Source organism: Heterocephalus glaber, unplaced genomic scaffold (assembly GCF_053883595.1).
Source record: "Heterocephalus glaber isolate CG9 unplaced genomic scaffold, H.glaber_assembly_v1.0 deba00000818, whole genome shotgun sequence".
NCBI lineage: Eukaryota > Metazoa > Chordata > Mammalia > Rodentia > Bathyergidae > Heterocephalus > Heterocephalus glaber.
The window spans coordinates 18,364,594-18,384,962 of record NW_028258164.1 but is presented as its reverse complement, the minus strand read 5'-3'; the positions used below and the strand labels follow the sequence as shown (position 1 = coordinate 18,384,962).

Here is a 20,369-nt window from a genome sequence, read left to right as displayed (position 1 = left end):
TTAGGTCAGGGGCAGAAACAGCCTCTTCAAGAAGCACTGTAGGTCTCTGACACAGAGGGTTTACCTTCTGAACTGCACCTCCCTCCACAGGCGTGTCCTAGGCAGCCAAAGTCAAAATGCACAGCCACTGCACCACGGGCTGATGCCACAAGGACAGGGAAAAGGCTGTGCCAGACATCGGGGGTGATGCACAGTACTGCAGCCCACCCAGCAAGTAAAAGCAACCCAAGTAAACAGCAGTACCATGACATACAGACCACAGCTAGCTAGAAACTGTGTACCTTAAAACCCAAGAGAGGGGGCCGAGAGCAACTCGTAACAAACTTGAGCAATTTGCGCTTTTCTTCATCAGTGAAACCTTCTACGACTCTCCAAAAGATCTTAATGACAGGATGATCAGCAGAATAGCCTCCTGTGACAAAACAAACACACATTTTATTCAAAATGAAAAACACGCAAAAGCAGGATTGTTTTAACAACCCTAAAGCAATGAATTGGTTTGTTTATGCCTGTCGTAGTGAGGCAGGGAGCTGTGTGGGGGATTCTCCAGGACCCCTGACCTGGTCCCTTGGAGATGGTGGGCCAGACCTGGGGCACTGGGCTTAGAAGATGATCGCAAAGGCAGAAGGTCCCTGCAAGGAGCCTGGTTTTTAAGAACTATATGAGCTAGAAATCAACACTACTGTTGAGCATACCCTCAACAAACATGGCTTTATCTGCGGTCAACACATCTAGGAAACAGACACTGGAGTTTTTATATTCTAATACAGCTATGTATTTGGCCACTATGATCTTGGTGTCTATGTTAATTTTATCACTTCTGATAATATGGGACAGACCATGGCCAATGACCAGCACTACATGTGATTAGACCACTGTTCTAAAATGTAGTATCTGCTACTTATAGCATTTAACTTCCTTAAGTGCTCCCTAAAACTGAAATAATAGCTATGTATTGCTCCTCCATTGTTAATACGCTACAGAAATAACATTAATAAAATATCCTAAGTGCATTAATTGGCACCAAAATGAGTAATATTTTAGTCCTATTTACTGGAAGAGCTAAGAGCATTAAAGGTATAAGCTTTCAGTGCACACAGGGTAATGCAAACACCCACGACAATTTCTTGGCACAGGGAAGGTCAGATTGATTTCATATTCTCAAACTTATGACTTGATGGTAGGGACAATGTGACCTGAGGTGTTATTTGTCTTCACACAAAGATTACAGTTCAAGTTTACAGCAATACAGATTAACCACACATACACGTAAGTATACACAAAGTAATTTTTAACAAATTAAGACTTTTACAACCATCCACACAGTCCAGGTTTAGAATATTTCCATTTCCTCAGAGATTCTACTTTCACCCTGCAGGCAATGCAAACCTGCTTTAGAGATGTGTCATATATTACACAGAACAGGGGAACCTGGGGTAGCTTTCTTTTTTCTTACTGTGGTAAAATTCTGAGGATAAAAGTCACCCTTTCAATCATGGTTAAGTGCACAACTTGGGGTGCTGCCTCCATTCACATCCCTTCTCACAGGAACTCTGTATTCTAGGCAGGAACTCGTCCCTCCTCTCTCCCCAGCCCCAAGGGGTCTCTAGGGTACTGTAGAGCACAAGGATTCGGTACTCCGAGTGCCTCATATAAATCAAATCATCTACTACCTGTCCTTCTGTGTGTGGCCTGTTTCATTCAGCACTACGCTTTCCAGAGTCATCCACATTATCGGAACTTCCTCCTCTCTAAGACTTCACAACCCTAATGTACATGTGCCTGTTTATCCATTGGATCTTTTGGCTATTGTGAATGATACCGGTGTGAACAAGGTGTGATCAATTTCTTTAGATATATACACAACAATAGAGTTTCCAGATTATAAAATTCTATGTTTAGGGCTTTTTCCCCTCTTTTTATGAGGGGGGTCATAACTGGGAATTGAACATAGGACCTTAAGCTACATTCAAGCCTTTTTCTTACTTTGAGGCAGGGTCTCACTAAACTGCTAAGTTGCCCAGCCTGGGCTCAAATGTGTGGTCCTCCTGCCTCAGGTTCCCAGAATGTTAGGATTATAGGTGTGTACAACCACACCTGGCCTTTTCTCCTTTTCATGTGGTGTTAGGAACCAAATCCAGTGCCTTGCACATGTGAGCCAAGTGCTGTCACTGAGCTACACCCCAAGATCATGTTTAGTTTCTTGAGAATCCAAACTGCTTTCCTCAGCAGCTGCACCACCTTATAACACCACAGCAATGACTGAGGGTCTCACTTTCTCCTCCTCCTCCCCATCATTATCACTTCCTGCTTGGCAACAGCCATCCTGAGTATAAAGTAGAGCTTGCTGTGGTTCTGATTTGATGTTTTGCCTTCATGATCAGCCATGTTGAGCACCTTTATTGAACAGTTTCTGTATCTTTGGAGAAATGTATATTCAAGCCCTTCATCCATACTCCCTTTTGCACCCCAGGCTACCCTTAAACTCACAAGACTCCTGGCTCAGCCTCCTGAGTGATGGGATTACAGCCATGTCCACCATAACCAGCTACTTCCCCCCCCCCTTCTTTTTTGGAGGCAGGGTCTTGCTATGCAGTTCAGGCTGACCTTGAACTCTGTAGCCCATGCTGGCCTTGAATTCATGGCAATCCTCCTGCTTCAGCCTCCCGAGTGCTGGGATTACAGGCATGTGGTACCACGCCCAGTACAAAAATTTTAATTGTGAGGAAGTCCAAAAAATATCTGATGTAGCCAAAGCCATGAAGACTCTGTGTGTCCACCCCCCCGCCATACCGGAGATCCAACTCAGGACCTTGCACTTGCAAGGCAGGGGCCGGAACCACTGAGCTAAATCCCTGGCCCTGAAGACGTTGTTCTTTTTGGATATTTTATATCTCTGGCTCTTTTGGGATTTGGTGTGAAATATACATGGGTGGATATCATCCCAGCAGCAACGGAACTACCTTGGGACCTCTGCTGAAAAACCAGTTGACTATAAATATATAGTTAACTCTAATTCTGTTCCATCGATCGCATGCTGTCCCCCTGCCAAATACCACACTGTCTTGATTACTACGGCTTTACAGTAAGTTTTAAATCAGAAAGCAAGTCTTTCAATTTTGTTTTTCTACAAAATTGTTTTTGGCTACTCTTGATCCTTTATGTTTCCAAGTAAATTTTATTTATTTTTTTTTCCAAGTAAATTTTAAAATTAGCTTTGTTGATTTCTACAGAAAGCTTTCCTGGGATTTTGGCAGGGACTGGATTTAATTTATAGGTCAATTTGAAAAGAATTACTATTAAAAAAAAAGAAGAAAAGAATTACTATTTTAACAATACTAAGTTTTCCACATGAATCTCCATTTATTTAAATCTCCCTGAATTTCTCTTAATGGTGCTTTGCAGTTTTCAGTGCACAAGTGTGACGTGTTCCTAAATTTTTTGTTTTGTCCTCTTGGGTGCTGTGATGAGTGGAATTAGTTCTCTATGTCTTTCAACCTGCTGTTCCACATTAACCTATGATCTGTGCTGTAATGCTAAATTTGTTTAACTCATATTTTTTTCATGAAGCCACCTGTGATAAAATCTTTACTTCTGTCACATTTTTGGGAACCTGGATGCTTTTCACTTTCACTTTGTCTTTCATATTCACCGAGTATCCTAGGTGAGGCTGAGGACATTCACTTCCCGTTTCCTGAGCTCTATCCTGAATGCATGTGAGGTGCTTGGGTGCTCAGAAGCCTCACCCCCCCCCCCCAGTGGTGCTGTGGCTCTGTCCCCACACCATCAATATGGTGTGGTACAGGAACAGAGCTGCAGGTGTCGAAATGAACCAGGCCTTCCTTGATCAACGCTACTTGGTTAATCACGCTGCTCTACTGCTGGATTCAGCTTGCTAATGTTGCTTTAGGAATTCTGAACATATTCCTTTGTTCACGAGGGATATTCACCTATAATTTTCTCCTTTTGTGTGCTATTTTTTTCTGCCTCTGACTCAGGCTGCTACTAAGCATGGAGAGAACTTGTTGATCTCCTCACTGGATCAGAGCTGAATTTTTGCCCAAGATGTTTTCTAGCTTAAAAATTATTTGAAAAATCTGGGCATGGTGGCTCACACGTGTGCCTAGCACTTGGGAGGCTGAGGCAGGAGGGTCACCTTGAATTCCAGGCCAGCCTGGGCTGTATACCGAGTTCAAGGCCACGCTGGATAATTGAGCCAGACCCTGGAATTAATGACATACTACATCATATCATTTTTAAAAAACTGTTTTTTAGACAGGGTCTCACTATGTAGTTTAGGCTGGAGTTGAACTTGTGATGCTCCTGTCTCAGCCTCTCCAGTAGGTGGGATCACAGGTGTATGCCACGCTTGGCATTAATATCTTTTTTTTTTGGTACCGGGGATCAAACTCAGGTCCTTACACTTGCGCAGCAGGCAGTGAAACCACTGAGCTAAATCCCTGGCCCCTATATCACCTTTATACTTGCATATTTTAGTTTTCTAGGGATGGGAAAAGGCTGAATGAGCAAAATGTATCCTCAAATATGCTTAAAAAATGTATACTAATTTCTAATCAGTTTTTTTTTTTCAGTCAGTCATTCTCTTTTTTTTTTTTTTTTTTTTGAGACAGGGTCTTGCTATATAGTTCAAGCTGGCTTTGAACTCACTATGGAGCCCAGGCTGGCCTAGAACTCACTGAGATCCTCCTGCCTCAGCATGGAATGCTGGGATTACAGGAGTGTGTCACCATGCCCAGCATGAAATTTATTTTACTACTGCTGTTAAACAAAAATTCAAAAATACATAAACTGTAGATAGTAAAAAACCAAATAAAACAAATAATGTAATATGACAACAGAACAGTGGCTTGCTTAGAATTCCAGCATTAAGGGTGATTTTTTTCTCTTTTGCTTTATGTGTTTTGTTTTTGGTACCGGGGATTAAACTTGGGACCTTGCGCTTACAAGGCAGGCGGTGGAATCACTGGGCTAAATCCCCGGTCCTTTTTTTCTCTTTTGTTACCAAGCATATATGAGATTAGTTACGGAAAAACATACAAAATTTAGAAATACTCCCAAGATGCCAGTTGTACTTGAGTACCTCCTTGTGGTGGAGGTCTGCAGTCAGGGCAGTGATTCTGTAGCTGCTCCCTCACGCCCTCACTGGTCAGGCCAGAACTTTGATGGGAAGTGGTTACTCAAGGCTTTTGTCTTTCTGTGACTGTTTTTCCTTATCAATACATTTAGAGTTTTTCATGTATTTTGGATACAAGTTCTTCTGAAAACTTTTGTTCTATCTGTGGCCTTTACCTTTTAAAAAAAATTTTCAGTGTATTTCTTCGGGGACAAGGAGCAGCTAGCACTCCATCTGTCTGTCCACTGATTCATTTTTGGTGCTGGAGACCAAGCCCAGGGCTGCAGATAAGCTAAGCACTCACTTGACCACAGGCCTATACCCCTAGCCCAGCACTGCTGTTAAAAGCAAAGACTGGGGCCGGGGATTTAGCTCAGTGGTTTCACCGGCTGCTGCACAAGCACAAGGACCCGAGTTCGATCCCCGGTACCAAAAAAAATAACAAAGACTGGAAGTAGCCAAGCACCAGTGAGCCAAGGCTCAACGTAGTGTGGAGAGTGCACATGCAGAGCAGTGTGGAAGGCTGGGGGTGCAGGCTTTGTGTGCACTGCTTGCCAGTCTCCAGGGCTCCAGGATAGCCAGTCCCTGGGCAGGGAGGCAGGGTGGCAGCAACAGGCAGGGAGGGACTGGAGGCTCTCACTAGGTACCTCCTTTAGCACCCCAAATTGGAACTGCTGAATTATCTGAGCAACATACCTGAATAGTTTGTAAAGGATTTTAGGTCCTCGAGACTTATGGGAACTTGTGCACCAGAAATTAATACCTGAAAAAAAGTTCAAATGGTAAACTTTGAGATATTTGGTGGTGGTGAGGAGGTGCTACTGGGAACTGAACCCAGAGCTGTGTGCTAGGCAGGAACTCTACCCCCTACCAATGAGCCACACTCCCAGCCCCTTTAAAAGTTTTATTTTGAGATAGGATCTCAAGAAATTGCCCAGGGTGGCTTCAAAATTACATTTCCTTCTACCTCAGCCTCTGGGAGCTGGGATTACAGCTGTCTGTCACCATCCACAGTCTGACATAGATTTTAAGACAGCTTTTATTTTCCTGAGACAACTGCGTCCCAGAGTCAGCAGGCAGAGTACCTGAATTTCCTGCTGATCAAACATCCGCAGCCACTCCAGGCTGACGACGTTGGCCAGGCCCTGTCGGAATGCCAGGCAATGCGGGCGGATCTGCTTGTTCAGCCTGTAGTCAGCCACCAGATGGATATAGGCAATGCGGTTGGCACTGGTTACAGGGATATCTTTCCCACCAAATTTCAGTTCAACCACCTGTGAGGAGAAAGCACAGGTCATCAAAATCCCCAAAGTCGCAACAGACAATACAAAAGCAAGAATCTGAATACAAGAGTACAAGCAGTACAATCACTGCATGCAAGGCAGGGGTTTCTCCTAGGCCCTGTACCTTACTCTACCTTTAAGATTATCAACCACCCTGCTTTCTCTGGAATTCCAGGGATTGTGAGGCAATGTCATTATAGCAAGTTCCTTTCTGAAAAGTGAGAGATCACAAAGGGCAAAGATAAAAACCAAAGGACCATCGCAAGTGAGAAGTGAGAACAAAATAAAGGGGTTCCTTTTGGAGAAAATGCACTGGAAGGAATTGAGACTTGCGGTACACCTATAGATAGATACTTGCAACATTCCCCATACTTTGTGTTTCTAGAACGCCATTATTGCTTAAGGTATATGAATCATGACTTAAGCACAGTGGCAGAGATCGGCCAGGGTGTAACATGCACAAACAGCAAGAGCATGGCTTCTCAGGACAATCATGGTCACAGATGACGTGGGTCTGGAACAGGGCTTAGGACACCTGTGAGCATCAGGGCAGTGGACGTGAGAAAGGCAGAACACCATCACGTGGACTCCAGCTCTCAGGTGAGGCACTGCCAGAGACACAGCACCACAACCTTGAATTTTCCTCAACGTGGTGTGATCTGCCTTGTCTACCTTAGAATTGCTGATTATGTGGACTCATATATACAAAGCTGATCAGCAAATGACTTCAGACGGTAGCAAACATGAAAACATTCAAAAGTGTACTTCAAGAAATCTTGTTGGCTCCATAGGGGAGCATTTGCCTAACATGCATGAAGCTCTAAATTCAATCCCTCACATAAAAAAACTGCATCCCTAGGGTTAGATGAGGAATAATCTATGCTGTGAGTAAAGAGAATATAAAATAAACAAAATAAATGAGCACAGATTATGAGTGTCCATATTAACAAGGGCACTGTTAAGAAGTGGACACCAAGTAACAGCCCAATATAGTTTCCAGGTGCCTGCTAAGTGGTTGGCTCTAGAGATGCTCAGATCTCAGCTTGTAGAAGGATGATTAATAACAAGTTAGCAACATGTCATGGGACAATAGCTTACACACCCCAATTTCTAACCACCTTACAGAAAGACTATTTCAACATGGCCAAAGAGTTTCACTGGTATCACCCTGTATCCGTGGCTACAGAACAGAGCAGTCTTCAGGCTCCCACTCTATAAAAGTTATGTAGCTTGAAACCTGAGTGTCATATTTGTCTAATATGCTTTTTAGTATTTCACATTTCAAATGATGATGCAATCTTCATCAGTAATTTATTTCTTAGTTTTGGAGCCATCAAGTCTAACAATGGGCTTGCAACCCATTGTCTCTGGGCTGACTAGGGACTGTGTTCATTACCCTAATTCCTCCGTTCTCTCCGACAGTCCATCTGTTACCTCAGCCTTGGGAGGCCAGCTATTCTATCTCCATATATAAAGCACTACTGATTCCTTTAAATGGATTAAAAGCAGGTAATAAATGATGATGTGCTTGTGTGACTGGGAAGACAAAGGACCAGTGAAGTTCTCAGTTCAAGGAATTTCCAGAGCCACCCACAATCTGCTTACTCAGACAAAACTGGTGTATCTAATAACTTTAAAATGGTTAACTATTTTTAATTTAAAGTCTGCCCCACAGCTAACCCTAAACACCCATGTGCATTTAAAAGTCTTGCCAAATGAACATCAAATTTCTAGTCTGAAGGGTATAGCATTTCGGAAGGTTGACTGGGACAGCACCTAGGAACCCTGTGTCACTCTCCATGTCGAATCCCTGCCTGGATGAGAAGGGGTCCTATGACTTGCCCATGGCCACAAAACTAGGACTCTCCAAGGTCCAACCCCCAGTAGATGATTCTTTGTGGTCCCTGTAAGACCTCTGCTGGGTCCTCCAGGGAGATGTGAAGAGATCACAGTCCCAAGTGTTGTGTATGTTACTAATCAGCCAACAAATAGCCACAAAAACAAATCTGGGGGCAGCCCATTATTTTATTTTTTTGGTACCAGGGATCGAACTCGGGACCCTTTGCTTGCAAGACAGGCGGCAGAACCACTGAGCCAAACCCCAGCCCAGCATTACCTATTGATGTCTACTTCTACAGGAATCTGTAAGATCTCCCCCTCAATTAGGTGCTTTAACATTAAACTTAATTCTTCTACTTAGACTCTTCAGCCTAATTACTCTTCTATGTTGCCATCTATAATTTCTGAGCCCAGTGGAAATTCTATGACAAATTAGAACATGTTTGCTCCTAGCAGACGCCATCCTCTCTGCAGTGCGCTCTAATGGAGGCTTATGTGTGACACTTCACTGTCACTACCTACTTTTTCTATTGTTTTGGTATCGGGGATCGAACTCGGGTCCTTGTGCTTGCAAGGCAGGTGGCAGAACCACTGAGCTAAATCTTGGGCCCCGTCACTACCTACTTCAGGAGCAAAATGGGCAGGGTGCTCCCTGGCAAAGGCCATGCACATTTTGGCCTCTGGAGATAAGGCACCAGGACGCACAGAGCCTTGGTGGCTTGAACTTCACCTGTTACACAGGTGACCAGGCCATAAATGTCACCTCCCAACGAACACTGCACATCTGCACTGTGGACATTCAGCTCCGTGGTATGAAGAGGAAGCTGAAACAAAAGCAGCCCAGCAAGTTGCAGCACAGTCTCACACTGCTGGTGCTTCTCGTTCCTATTTATGACACTGACAGCAGTCCCCAGGAATGTCTGCAGCCAGCCCAACACAAGCCCAGGGGCGGTCACTACCTGCACTCCAGCCTATTGCTGGAGCAGCTTTCAAGGCTAGGAAACAGTAAAAATTCATAATCCCAACACAGGAGCACTTCAAAACAATGTCCAGAAGGTCTGGATGCACGAAGTATAAACCCTTGCAGGCATCTTAGGGGTGATGCTGTGATGGAACATGGCACCTTGTGCATACTTGTGCAGTCCTCTATCCTCTATGTACTTTCCCAGCCTCTGGGAGGCTGAGGCAGGAGAAATGAAAACTGGAGGCCAGCCTGGTGAACTCAGTGGGTTGGTGAGACCTTGTCTCAAAATAAGAAAGGGCCGGGGGTACATTTCAGTGTGAAGACCCTGGGTTCCATTTCCAGTACTGCAAAACAAAACAGACCCCTAAAAACACCACATTAGATACCACTCTGTACCCATTAGGATGGCAAATAAGAAAAAAAGAGAAAGAAGAGGAGGAGTGAAAACAACAAACGCAGGACAATGTGGAGAATCTGAGCCCTGCACACTGCTGTGGGTGCGAACAGATGTGGAAATGGTTAAGTGGTTCCTCAAATAGTTAAACAAAAAAGGGCCAGGGATTTAGCTCAGTGGTTTCGCAGCCTGCTGTGCAAGCGCAAGGACCCAAGTTCAATCCCCGGTACAACAAAAAACAAAAATGGCCATGTGATCCTGCATTTGCACTCGTAGATATATTTTCGGAGGAAATGGAAAGTAGGGTCTTGGAGAGACACTGAATACCAACGTTCACAGCTCTGTTTGCAATAACTAAAATATGGAGCAACTCAAGTGTCCATCCTCAGGACAGAGAGGCAGTGTGGCAGGAAGTTCCGATGTGCACTGTGACATGGATGCACACCGAGATGTCCTGCTGAGGGAGCCAGCCAGTCACAGAGAACCCAGAGCTGCCAAATCCATAAAGACAGAGAGGAGAGGGATTCCACCTCACTCCAGGAAGAATGGCTGCTATCATGAAATCAACCAATAACATGCTGGCAGGGCTGTGGGGAAAGAGGAACCCTGCTCCATTGTTGGTGGGAGTGCATACCTCAAAGAATTAAAAGAATCATACCACAGTGTTATATGTGCAACCATGTTCATAGCAACACAATTTGTAATAGCTAAAGCTTGGAAACAACACAACTGCCCAACAACTGGAGACTGGATAAAGAAAATGTGGTTTTTAAATAAAATGGAGTACTACTCAGCCATAAAAAATGAAAAATTAGAGACATTTATAGCTAAATGGATGCACGTTGAGGTGATACTCTTAAGTGAAATAAATAGGACACACGTGTAGTTTCTCCAGCCTGAGAAACTGAAAGTGTAAAAAAGGACTAAAAGGGGCTGGGGATTTGGCTCAGTGGTTTTGCCACCTGCTGCGCAAGCGGAAGGATCTGAGTTCGATCCCCAGCACCAAAAAAAAAAAAAAAAAAAAAAAGGACTAAAAGGTATAATAAATAATGTGAAACAGGAAGAAAAGGGCCAAAGGGAAAGGGGAAGTGGGAGGAGCAGGGGAAAGGAAAGATGGGAATGGAATTAATGTGAGAAAATGAAAAAATAGAAACAAAGTCTTTATAAACAAGGAGAGATAGAGGGGCTGAAGAGAGGGCAGGGGAAGGGGAAAAAATAAGAACCAAGAGAGATTATGTAAAGGTGCTAATTTCCAATGATGAATGTCATTATATTGTACACCTAAAATGTACCAATAAAATCAAATTTAAAAAAAAAAAGAGGGGAGGGAAATTGAAGGGATGGGAGGGGAATGGGAAAAAAAGAAACAGCAAGATGTATTATGTATAGGTACAAATTCCCTATGATGAATGTTGTTATCATTGTGTGTATCTAAAATGTACCTGTAAAATAAGTAAAAAAAAAAAGAGCAGAGGGTGGGTGCTGGGGGCTGAGGTAGGGGTGGGGTAGGAAATTTAGTATCCCACCCTACCTGGAATTCATCAGGTTTAGTATACCAGTCTATAGATTTTTGTTTTAAATGGGGGCTGCGGGTGGAACCTAGGAAATGCTGAGCCCTTTTGGGTCTTAAGATAGGGTCTCATTAAATTCCCCAGGATGGCTGTGGACTTGTGATAGCCTGTCTCAGCATTCTGAGTAGCTGGGACAGCAGACATGTACCATCTAGTTTGCCCCATAGAATGCAACTTTCAAAATAGAGAAGACATCGAGGTACTCCTACTAAAAATCTCTCAACTGCTTGAGCCTTGGTGTGGCTTCTTGGCAAACTGGAGTGGCTGACTCAGGACACACTCAGGTTGGGCTTCCAGGTCCTGCTCCGACAACCAAGTCTTTAGCTTCCAGGCAGGGGCTCAAAGCCTTTCTTTTTCTTTTCTTTTGGTAGCGGGGATCAAACTCGGAACCTTGCGCTTTCAAGGGCTGGAACCACTGAGCTAAATCCCTAGCCCTTCAAAGCCTTTTTTTTGTTATGTGTTTTCCTATGAGCTCTGGATACAACCTGTCAGCCCTAGAATTGCACTGGCTCTCCTTTCTTAGAAATCCAGGTCATAGCTCCCTCTATGCTTCTAAAACCTGAATTCCTGGCAGGGTAGGCCCTGACCCCCACCAGTCTGCGCTGCACATCATGAAGGAGCCTCTTCCTAGCTGCTTCCCAGGCCTGCCTTGTTTTGAGGGCTTCTGATGACACCTACCTCACACTGCATGGCCATGCTGCTTTACAGATACAGCTACATCCTCTCATTAGACTGTGTGCATTCCATCATCTAGGAGCAGCTTCTCAGGGACAGCAGGGCTATTGCACAGTGTTGCAGGCCTCAGAATGAGCACGCACAGGCAAAGAGGCACTGAGATGCTAAGCCATGAAGACTGCACTCACCTCATTTTTTCTGTTTTGTTTTATATTCCACGCTGGCCCAGTCCAAGCTGGTCTTGAACTCACAGAGATCCTCCTGCCTCAGTTTCCCGAGTGCTGGGATGACAGCATGCACCACCACCCCTGACACATTAGGTTTTTTTTAAAAGCATGCCAAAGCTGAGGAGCTTGCAACACTTGTACTAGAAACCAGGTGATAACAACAATTCAGAGAAGAATTACAAAACTTAAAAGACAGTAATATTTTTGTAGTTAAAATCTAGCCACAGATTCAGGAAAAGATCATTGTTCTATTTAAGAACAGCAGAAACTTCAAAACATGTGTCTCCCTGTAAATTAGACATTACTAGTCTGAAAATCAAAGGCAAGAAAACCACAGGGGGTTATTTTAAAAGTCTAATCAGTGTGAGATATTAACAAATACAACTGCAACATTCTCAGAGGAAACCCTCTGTATCTCCCTCATGCAATCCAACTGTGGCTGTCTGCCTATTTAAGAGTCTCCTGAGTCATGTCGATGGACATTTAGGTGTGCAGTGGAGTAGGCAAGAGGGCGGCAGGACCCAGGCCCAGGTATCAGGAGGGACCACACTCCTCCCTGATGGCACCACTTTGTCTCTAGATATTTAAGTGGTGTACAAATGTGTTCACAGGTTATAGCCAAAGAGCTCCAAGGTGGAGTAACCCAACATCCTGGTAAAGAGCAGTGGTGCAGCGGTACGAGGAATCTCACTTGGGCAGACGAAGGTGTAGGCTGGACCCAGAACAGGAAGTGAGGGGTCTGTCACAGACGACCGTGCGAGAGCCTACTGTGTGATGCATCCCTGGGGGTGCTGTCTAGAGCCGAAGACTGGACTGTGGTGGGTAGGCTGGTGGGGACCCACTGCTACTGGGCATAAGTTCTTCCTCGAGCAAAGAAAGGGATGGTGGTGCGTGCCTGTAATCCTGCCACTCCAGGACACTGAGGCAGGAGGACTGAAAGTTTGAGCACAGTGTGAACAATTTAGCAACTTAGTGAGATCCTCCCTCAAAGTAAAATTTGGGGATTGGAGATGTAGCTCACTGGTGAAGCACCTCCAAGCATGCATGAGGCCCTGAATTCAATCCTTAGCAGTGAAAAGCAATGACAACCAAAAAAACTATAAAAAAAGGGACTGAGGATGTAGTTTAGTGTGAAGGCCTTAGGTTTAACTCCCAGTACCAAAAAACCAAATTAGAAATTAAAAAAAAAAAGTTCTAAAGTTGGCCTTGTGGTGACTACACCGCTGTGAACACACCAAAGCCACCAAAGTGTGTAGTACACAAATACTGCATTGATAAAAGTTGGGAAGAAAACCAATGGGACATAGCTCAGCTGTCAATGCTTCCCAGCATACTCTGGGCCCTGGCTTCCATTCCAGGAACCACAAAAAGAAAAAGAAAGAAGAAACAAGAAGGCTGAATGGCAAGTGAGTGAAGGCTAGGGAGCTGCCTGGTCTGCAGTGTCAAACAAGAAAAGAAAAAAAAAAAAAAGAAGAAGAAAGAACAGAAGGCAAGCAAGTGAGGAGTGACCAGGGGACCCCCAGCCAGATGAGAGCCCAGCCTTCCTGTGGCTGAAGTCTCATTCCACAGCAGGAAGGGCTCAAGCAGGGCAGATTCTCCTGCCGAGGAGCTGGGGGCCAGGCCAGCACTGTTGCCAACTCCCCACTGGAGGAACCCTCTCAACTAAAATGTGCAAACAGGGTTCCGAGCTCAATCCAGGTACCAAATCAATCAATCAATCAATCAATCAATCAATCAATCAATGCAAACACACACAGCAACACAAATGGACACCCACACTCTGCCACTTGTGCCAGTGGCAGGTGAGTCACCCGGCAGTGGAGGCGCACAGGGCAGGGCAGGCATGCCAGCTCACCTGGGCCTCCCCCAGGTCGTTGTTCACCACGGTGAAGTTGAGCCCGAGCTCCTCCACGTCCCCCTCATAGCTCTTGAGGAATAACAGGTTCCGGTAGACCTCAGGGTCCAGGGAGGCCAGGTGGTGGATGTCCACGTCTGCGGTGGTCCCCAGCAGCTTAGACAGGAAGAAGCCAGCAAAGGGCAGCTCCACCAGCATGTTTTCATAGAGAGCCTTTGGATGAGACAGGACAGCGGTTAGCACTCAGCACAAATGTGGGGTTTTGCTTTTATGCTTACAGTCCTGGGGACCATATCCAGGGCCTTGACCCTGAGTACATCTCCAGCCCCTTCAGAACATTTTTTGTTTAGGTAGGGTCCTGCTACGTCATCCAGGCTAGGCTTGAACTTATAATGACAGGCATGCACCACCACACCCAGCTATACATGCTTTCTTCATGTTTCCTGCAAACAAAAGACCCTATGTTCAAGGAGAACCCTTCACAGGGTCCTGACAGTGGACACTCCATCTGGAGGACAGTGAATCTATGGCATGGCTGGCCACAGCGGGAACATGCTGACACACGGCGGGAGTTTGGGGGGCCACATCACACCCTTCACACCTCAGCAGAGGTCAGCAAATGTATCAGAGAGGTGGCTTTGTAGGTATCTTAGATTCCTGTGGCTTTTACAACAAACTGCCACAAACAGAGAGACTCAAAGCAACACCAAGGTGCTGTTTCAAGTTCTGTGGGGTGAGGCTGAGATCCAGGTGTCAGCAGGGCCATCCACTCTCCAGGTCCTGGTATTCCCTGGCTGTAGCCATATTACTCCAGTTCCTGTCTCTTTACGTGGCTGTCTTCCCTGTGTGTCTGCTGTCTCTCTCGCCCCTGCCTCCCACCCTCTCTCTGGGTGCTGAGGACCGAAACCTTTCGTTTCTCTTAAAGTGACTCTGTCTGCTGGACTGCGGGACCCCTTCTAACCCAGCATAATCTGGACTTGATGGGCACACAGGTCTTCCAAATAAGGCCACCTCACCGGGTGTGGTGGTGCACACCTGTAATCCTAGTTCTTGGGAGGCTGAGGCAGGAGGATTGCTGTGAGTCTGAGGCCAGCCGGAACTACATAGCCTGAATAGCGAGACCCTGTCTCAAAAACAAAACAAAACAGGCCACCTAGTGACAGACATTTGAGGCACTTCTAGTTTCTGGCTCTGATGATTATACACCCAGGGGCAGAACAGGGAGAGCAGAAGTGCTGGGCACAAGGCACTGCCCATGCAAGTTCCCACTGTCTACACACTCCCAATTGCTGGGACTGTCGGCCACTCTGGGTAGAGCCATGGTCCCCACTGTGGCCTGAGCCTCAGCGAATGGATTCAATCAAAGTGTTGGTGAGTGTTCTATAGGAACCTCAGAGAGTCCTCAGCAAATGGAAGTAGGAAGTAAAATTAAGCACAGTCTGCAACATCATACTGGGGGTTATGTGTTAGGATACACACACTAATGGCACAAGGTCACAACATAAAAAAAGGTATATCAGTGAAATTTTCAAAATTCTCAGTACAGTTACTCTCAGACTTACAAACATTCAAATTTCAAACTTTCACAGATACGACGGGACCTCACATTAAGAACATTTGCAGATGTAAACAGATCGTGGAAGTAGCTCACATGTCTACTGGACACTGTCACAGCTGTTGTGTGCTTAGTGTACAGTACAGTCGGGGGCTTACTATATTTTTGTTTGGTTTTTTTATGCTTTACATGGTATATCTGTGTCAAAGTTGTATAAGACTCACTTTGTAGGACTTATGAACATTCTTTCGGAATGGAACTCATTCCTAAGTCAGGGACTTAATGTATTTTATTTCCAACAGACTGATGTGGAAGCCTCGACAACAGACGCCATGCGGAGCAGAGTCAGGACACCGATAATCTCATTTCCATCTGCTCCGTGTGCACAATGTCCTATCTACGGCATAAGTGGGTCCCACGGAAGCCAGCAGGAGCCGTTCTAGTTCAGATGCGTCTTAACCTGTGAGATCTATGCTCGCAGCAAAGCCAGGCAATGCTCCCTCACCCACCCTACTGGCTAAGTGGAGAACTGGAGCCTTGCACAGCAGAGGCCCTCTCCAGCACAGGGAGGTGGAACCTTGGGACCCTTGCACCTGAGGTTTGGAGGGCCCAGTGCTGCTGGTTAAGCAACTCCACAATGACACAGTAAAACCAAACTTCAGCAGTGGGGCGACTGCCCTTCCAAACAGACCGCACTGCACATGCTCAGGCAGGGTGGTGTGAACTCACCTACCCAAGAGCCTCTGCTCCCTCTGCTGGGTCACCAGCTCCTGGACACCTGTGCCAAAGCATGCCAAGTACACCAAGGCCCACACTTTCAAACACTCCTTGCAGACAGGATCCAAGGAAACTAGTAAACAGTTGTGAACATTCCCCCGTCTCTGGAGCTGTATTCTGGGAAACCAAACCCATAGACAGGCACTATGAAGAACGCTTCTCCTGGCCAGGCCAAGGCATGGAGCCATTACCTCCTGTGCTTTAGTTCTGATCTGAAGACTAAGATTTCCAATTAGCTTTGAAAAGATGGCAAAAAGGCATTCCGAAGGAGAATGAGGATAAAATGGCAACATCCGATCATCCACTGATAAATGTAAGTAAGGAGTTGCTCCAGAAAGTCATAGTTTGCTTAAAGTTAAGAATGGCGAGCACTATTAACCTGGGGTTACTTATCAGCACTATTACTTCTAAATGAACAATGAGTTCAGAACCAAGGAGCCCATTCTGCATAAAACTGTGATGCACACCAGGGACTGAGGAACAGCCCTCCCTCATCTGTACGGTGGGCTTTAAAATAAACCAGACACATAAATCATCTGACGCTCGATACCTAAGGTCATTGTTTGCCATTTGTGCATTAGTAACAATAAACCACTGAGATCTGATAAATGTATCAGAGCTACCTGAATCTCAAACAGAAATCCCACTGTGACTCATAAAATGTAAATGCATAGGTATAATTTTTTATATAAGGCAGGTTTAAACTTTTAGAGCATTTAATATACAAGCACTAATAAATGATAGCACTAAAAACTATGATTGCATCAGCTAAATGGATTATAAATTAAATTTCCATAATGTATGCAACTGAGATACAAATGTAAGCATAAATCAGGGTATATTCTAAACACAGGTTAATTATACAACTTCAAAAACTGCCTATTTTTTATGCAGAATAATCCACTTAGCATTTTTCAGCCAGTTGTACCACGCTTGTCCCTAGAAGCATATCAATAACTACCTGTCATGAAAAATTAGCAATAGGTATATGGAAAGAACCTGTAATGTATTTTTCAACTGTCTGTCCTTTATGAGTGTTTATAGCAAATTGTGCCAAAATGATTTGAAATAAAAAGGATTAATTATAGTAGAAGCCTTTTAATATAAGTGAGTGCAGTCGCAACGCAATTAATGCAAATTGTGGCTCTATCAGGAGAATAAATGTGAGCCACATCACAGGCCACTTCTGTTTGCTGCCAAATAACTTCAGTAATTTACTACATTAAGAATCAATAAAAAAAATAATGCTTTTCAAATGCATCTCTATCAATCTTCAGGTAGTTCTCAAGCGAACATTTATAACTTAATCTAAAAACTATATGAGATGATGTCTTGCTTCAAAGCCATCCTAATTGAGCAAGCAGATAATAACTTTAATTATTTCAAATCATGCTAACCACATAGCTTAAAAAACAAAAGAGAAATGTAAGCTAAGGGTTACACTAAGATTAACATGCTGTTTCATGTCTGTGCTCTAGAATTAATAACTGGGATCGGAAGTATGGGCTGGCCCAGAGGTTCTGCAGCCCTGGGGTCTGGCACAGGGCTCAAGCAGGACACACAGAGGTCTGCAATGTGGAGGCCTAGCAGGTGCAAGGCTGCCTGTTCACTGACAAACACCGAGGAAAGCCAGCTGCATGCCAGAGACCATGTGCGCATTGAGCCTCTGCATCTGAGACTCCACAAACACCATTCATCCTTTATTTGGACCTTTCAGATTATGGAGGATTACTTACATCGGCAAGATTAACCATGAGCCCTATTCAGAGATCTATCCAAAAGGTAACTCCTATAAATTTCGGTCCACACAGCTATCTGATACACACATCCGTGTGGTATGTGAGGCCACTGAGCTGGCCACCCACAGCACCCTATAATGCCGTACGCTGAGCATTGCCAGCGCAGGTGAATGCCAACACTTGTTCATGTGTGCGGGCACAAACGGCTGCGAAGGGTGACAGGCCAGAGCCGGGCTATTCTGTTCCCTCAGAGATCCCGAACACAGGCTGGTGTCAGCGCTGTCCCCAGCCCTCTCCTCTGGACCTCACCTGTGTGTGCCCCACCTGTGCATCTCCGACACCCGGCTCTCTGCAAAGGCAACCCCAGTCACCTGGGCCACCACTTAGTCCTGTCCTCCAACAGGTGTGGTTATAGCCCACAGTGGTGGATATGAAGTGGTAGCTCTTCTTTTCCCTCAGAAGCCCACAGGGAATGCGGGGGGAAGAGGACACAGGCTCAGCCTTGAGCTTCCTTTCCTCACTGGGGAGCCCAGAACCACCTGGCCTGGAACAGGCCCTCCACTCTGCTCTTCCAGTCCCTGGGCTCCCAGGCCGTGTCCACCAAACGCCTCTAGATTAAAAAACTTCCATCTTCACGAGCAAAGGATGCCACAAGTGCATGACCAAGGCCCCTCTCTGCCCACAAGGGACAGGCATGAGAGGACCTCACAGGCTGTGCACCACCAGACCCACTCCCAGCAACGAAAGGAAACACTTTCCAGGTCCAACGTTCTTTTGGCTACAGGAGGGGACATGTTAAACTCTGGGAATCTGTCAAACTACCTCAGGTGGGACCTAAGGACACTGGTCACACTGCTAAGACACAGTGACTAGGAGGGGCTGAATGACACATGGCTATCCAGCTTTACAACAACGGCATCCATGAGGTGTGACTTATCCTTCCCCCTTGCTCCTGGGATACCAACTCTGTCACAACGGTGACGTACCATTTTCTTCTAGAGCTTTCTTGGGCACGAACCCACACATCTGACTGTTCAGACACGTATAGCCAACAGCTCAGTGGACCCTAACACACTTGTGCACCCAGTGGCACCAGCAGTTTCGGGACAGTTCCATCACCTAATCTAGCTGGCACCCTTCCCCCGTCCTGTCCCCCAGGCTGGCCGTCACAACTCCTTGACCCTGTGGGCCTCCCCACTCTTGATGCTCCCCATCAGTGGACTTATACAGGAGGCACTCTTCTGCCACAGGCTCCTCGTATCTGGCAGAGCCTCTGGGGCTCACTGGGCTGGACCCTCCCTGCCCTTGAGACCAACTCCCTAAGGTCCCAGGTCTAAAGTGGGCCTCTGGAATCAGCTCCCAGCTCTCCCCAACCCTCTCTGGCCACATGGTGTTCTGCCCAGCTCAGCTAACACTGACACAGGCACACTCTGGGAGAGCAGTCAGGTCGGACTGGGAATCCATGTCCTCTCCACACGCAGCATCGTGACCCTGCTTCTGAAACCACCAGCCAGCTCTGCCTCCACTTGCATTCCTCCTACTCAGCATGAGGCCTGTCTCAGTAGGTGTGTTCAGGACATAGTTCCTAAGCACATCCCACAGCGTTTTTTTTTTTTTTTCTTTTTGGAGATACTGGGGATTGAACCCAGGACCTTTTTGCTGAACTATATCCCTAGGACTTTCTCAATGTATTTTTTACACTGAGACAAGATATTGCCAAGTCACCAAGTTATGCAGGCTTGGCTTAATGAAACTTGGGATCCTCCTGCCTCAGTCCCTCAGAGGCCTGGGCTTACAGTACATGTCCCCATGCCTAACTCCCACTCCACAGTTTATCATCCATTGCTCCTCAGAGGACACCCAAGTAGCCACAGCTGGGGTGCTGCAGAGTTGCTGAGGGCTCCTCTGGGCCCAAGTGTCCACATTCCCGTGGGCCGACGTCTCCAGGGCAGGAAGGGGATGGATCCCAGCCTGGACATACACCTCAGGGTGGTGCTGCCCCCACCAGCTTTGTTGGCCTTACTTCACAGACAGTGTGAGTTCAAGCTGAGGAATGGCTCAGCCACTCCCCCACTGTGAAGGCACCTGGCCTGTTAGTGACAGGGGACGGTGACAGTGTCCACTGGCTGCTGCCAGTCCACGCTCTCCTGTTTTTCCTGACCTGTCTGGCCTCTTCTCCCGAGCTCAGGACCCTTGGGCTTTGCAGCTGTGCGAGCCCAAGGCCTCATAGCTCTGTTTATCGAGGTCTCTAGGCGTCTCAGGGACCTGCCGGCGAGCTCCAGGTTGCCTGTCCCATGTCTGCTCCTGCCAAATTACCTCCAGCCTGGCCAACGACACCTCTATCCTTCTGTCCTCA

At 46.0% G+C, this 20,369-nt stretch overlaps 1 protein-coding gene across 3 annotated transcripts in view; it reads right to left on the bottom strand.

Moving 5' to 3' along the window:
- Nucleotides 1-20,369, bottom strand: part of Ube3c (ubiquitin protein ligase E3C) — an 89,924-nt gene that overhangs the window by 8,754 nt on the left and 60,801 nt on the right. For all 3 annotated transcript variants that reach the window (XM_004860324.3, XM_004860325.3, XM_087207720.1), the window contains 4 exons: nt 13,943-14,155; nt 6,220-6,408; nt 5,831-5,897; nt 282-412 (listed from right to left, as the gene is read on the bottom strand). In XM_004860324.3, the coding sequence (XP_004860381.2) occupies nt 282-412; nt 5,831-5,897; nt 6,220-6,408; nt 13,943-14,155 (600 nt within the window). The remainder of the gene's footprint in view (nt 1-281; nt 413-5,830; nt 5,898-6,219; nt 6,409-13,942; nt 14,156-20,369) is intronic.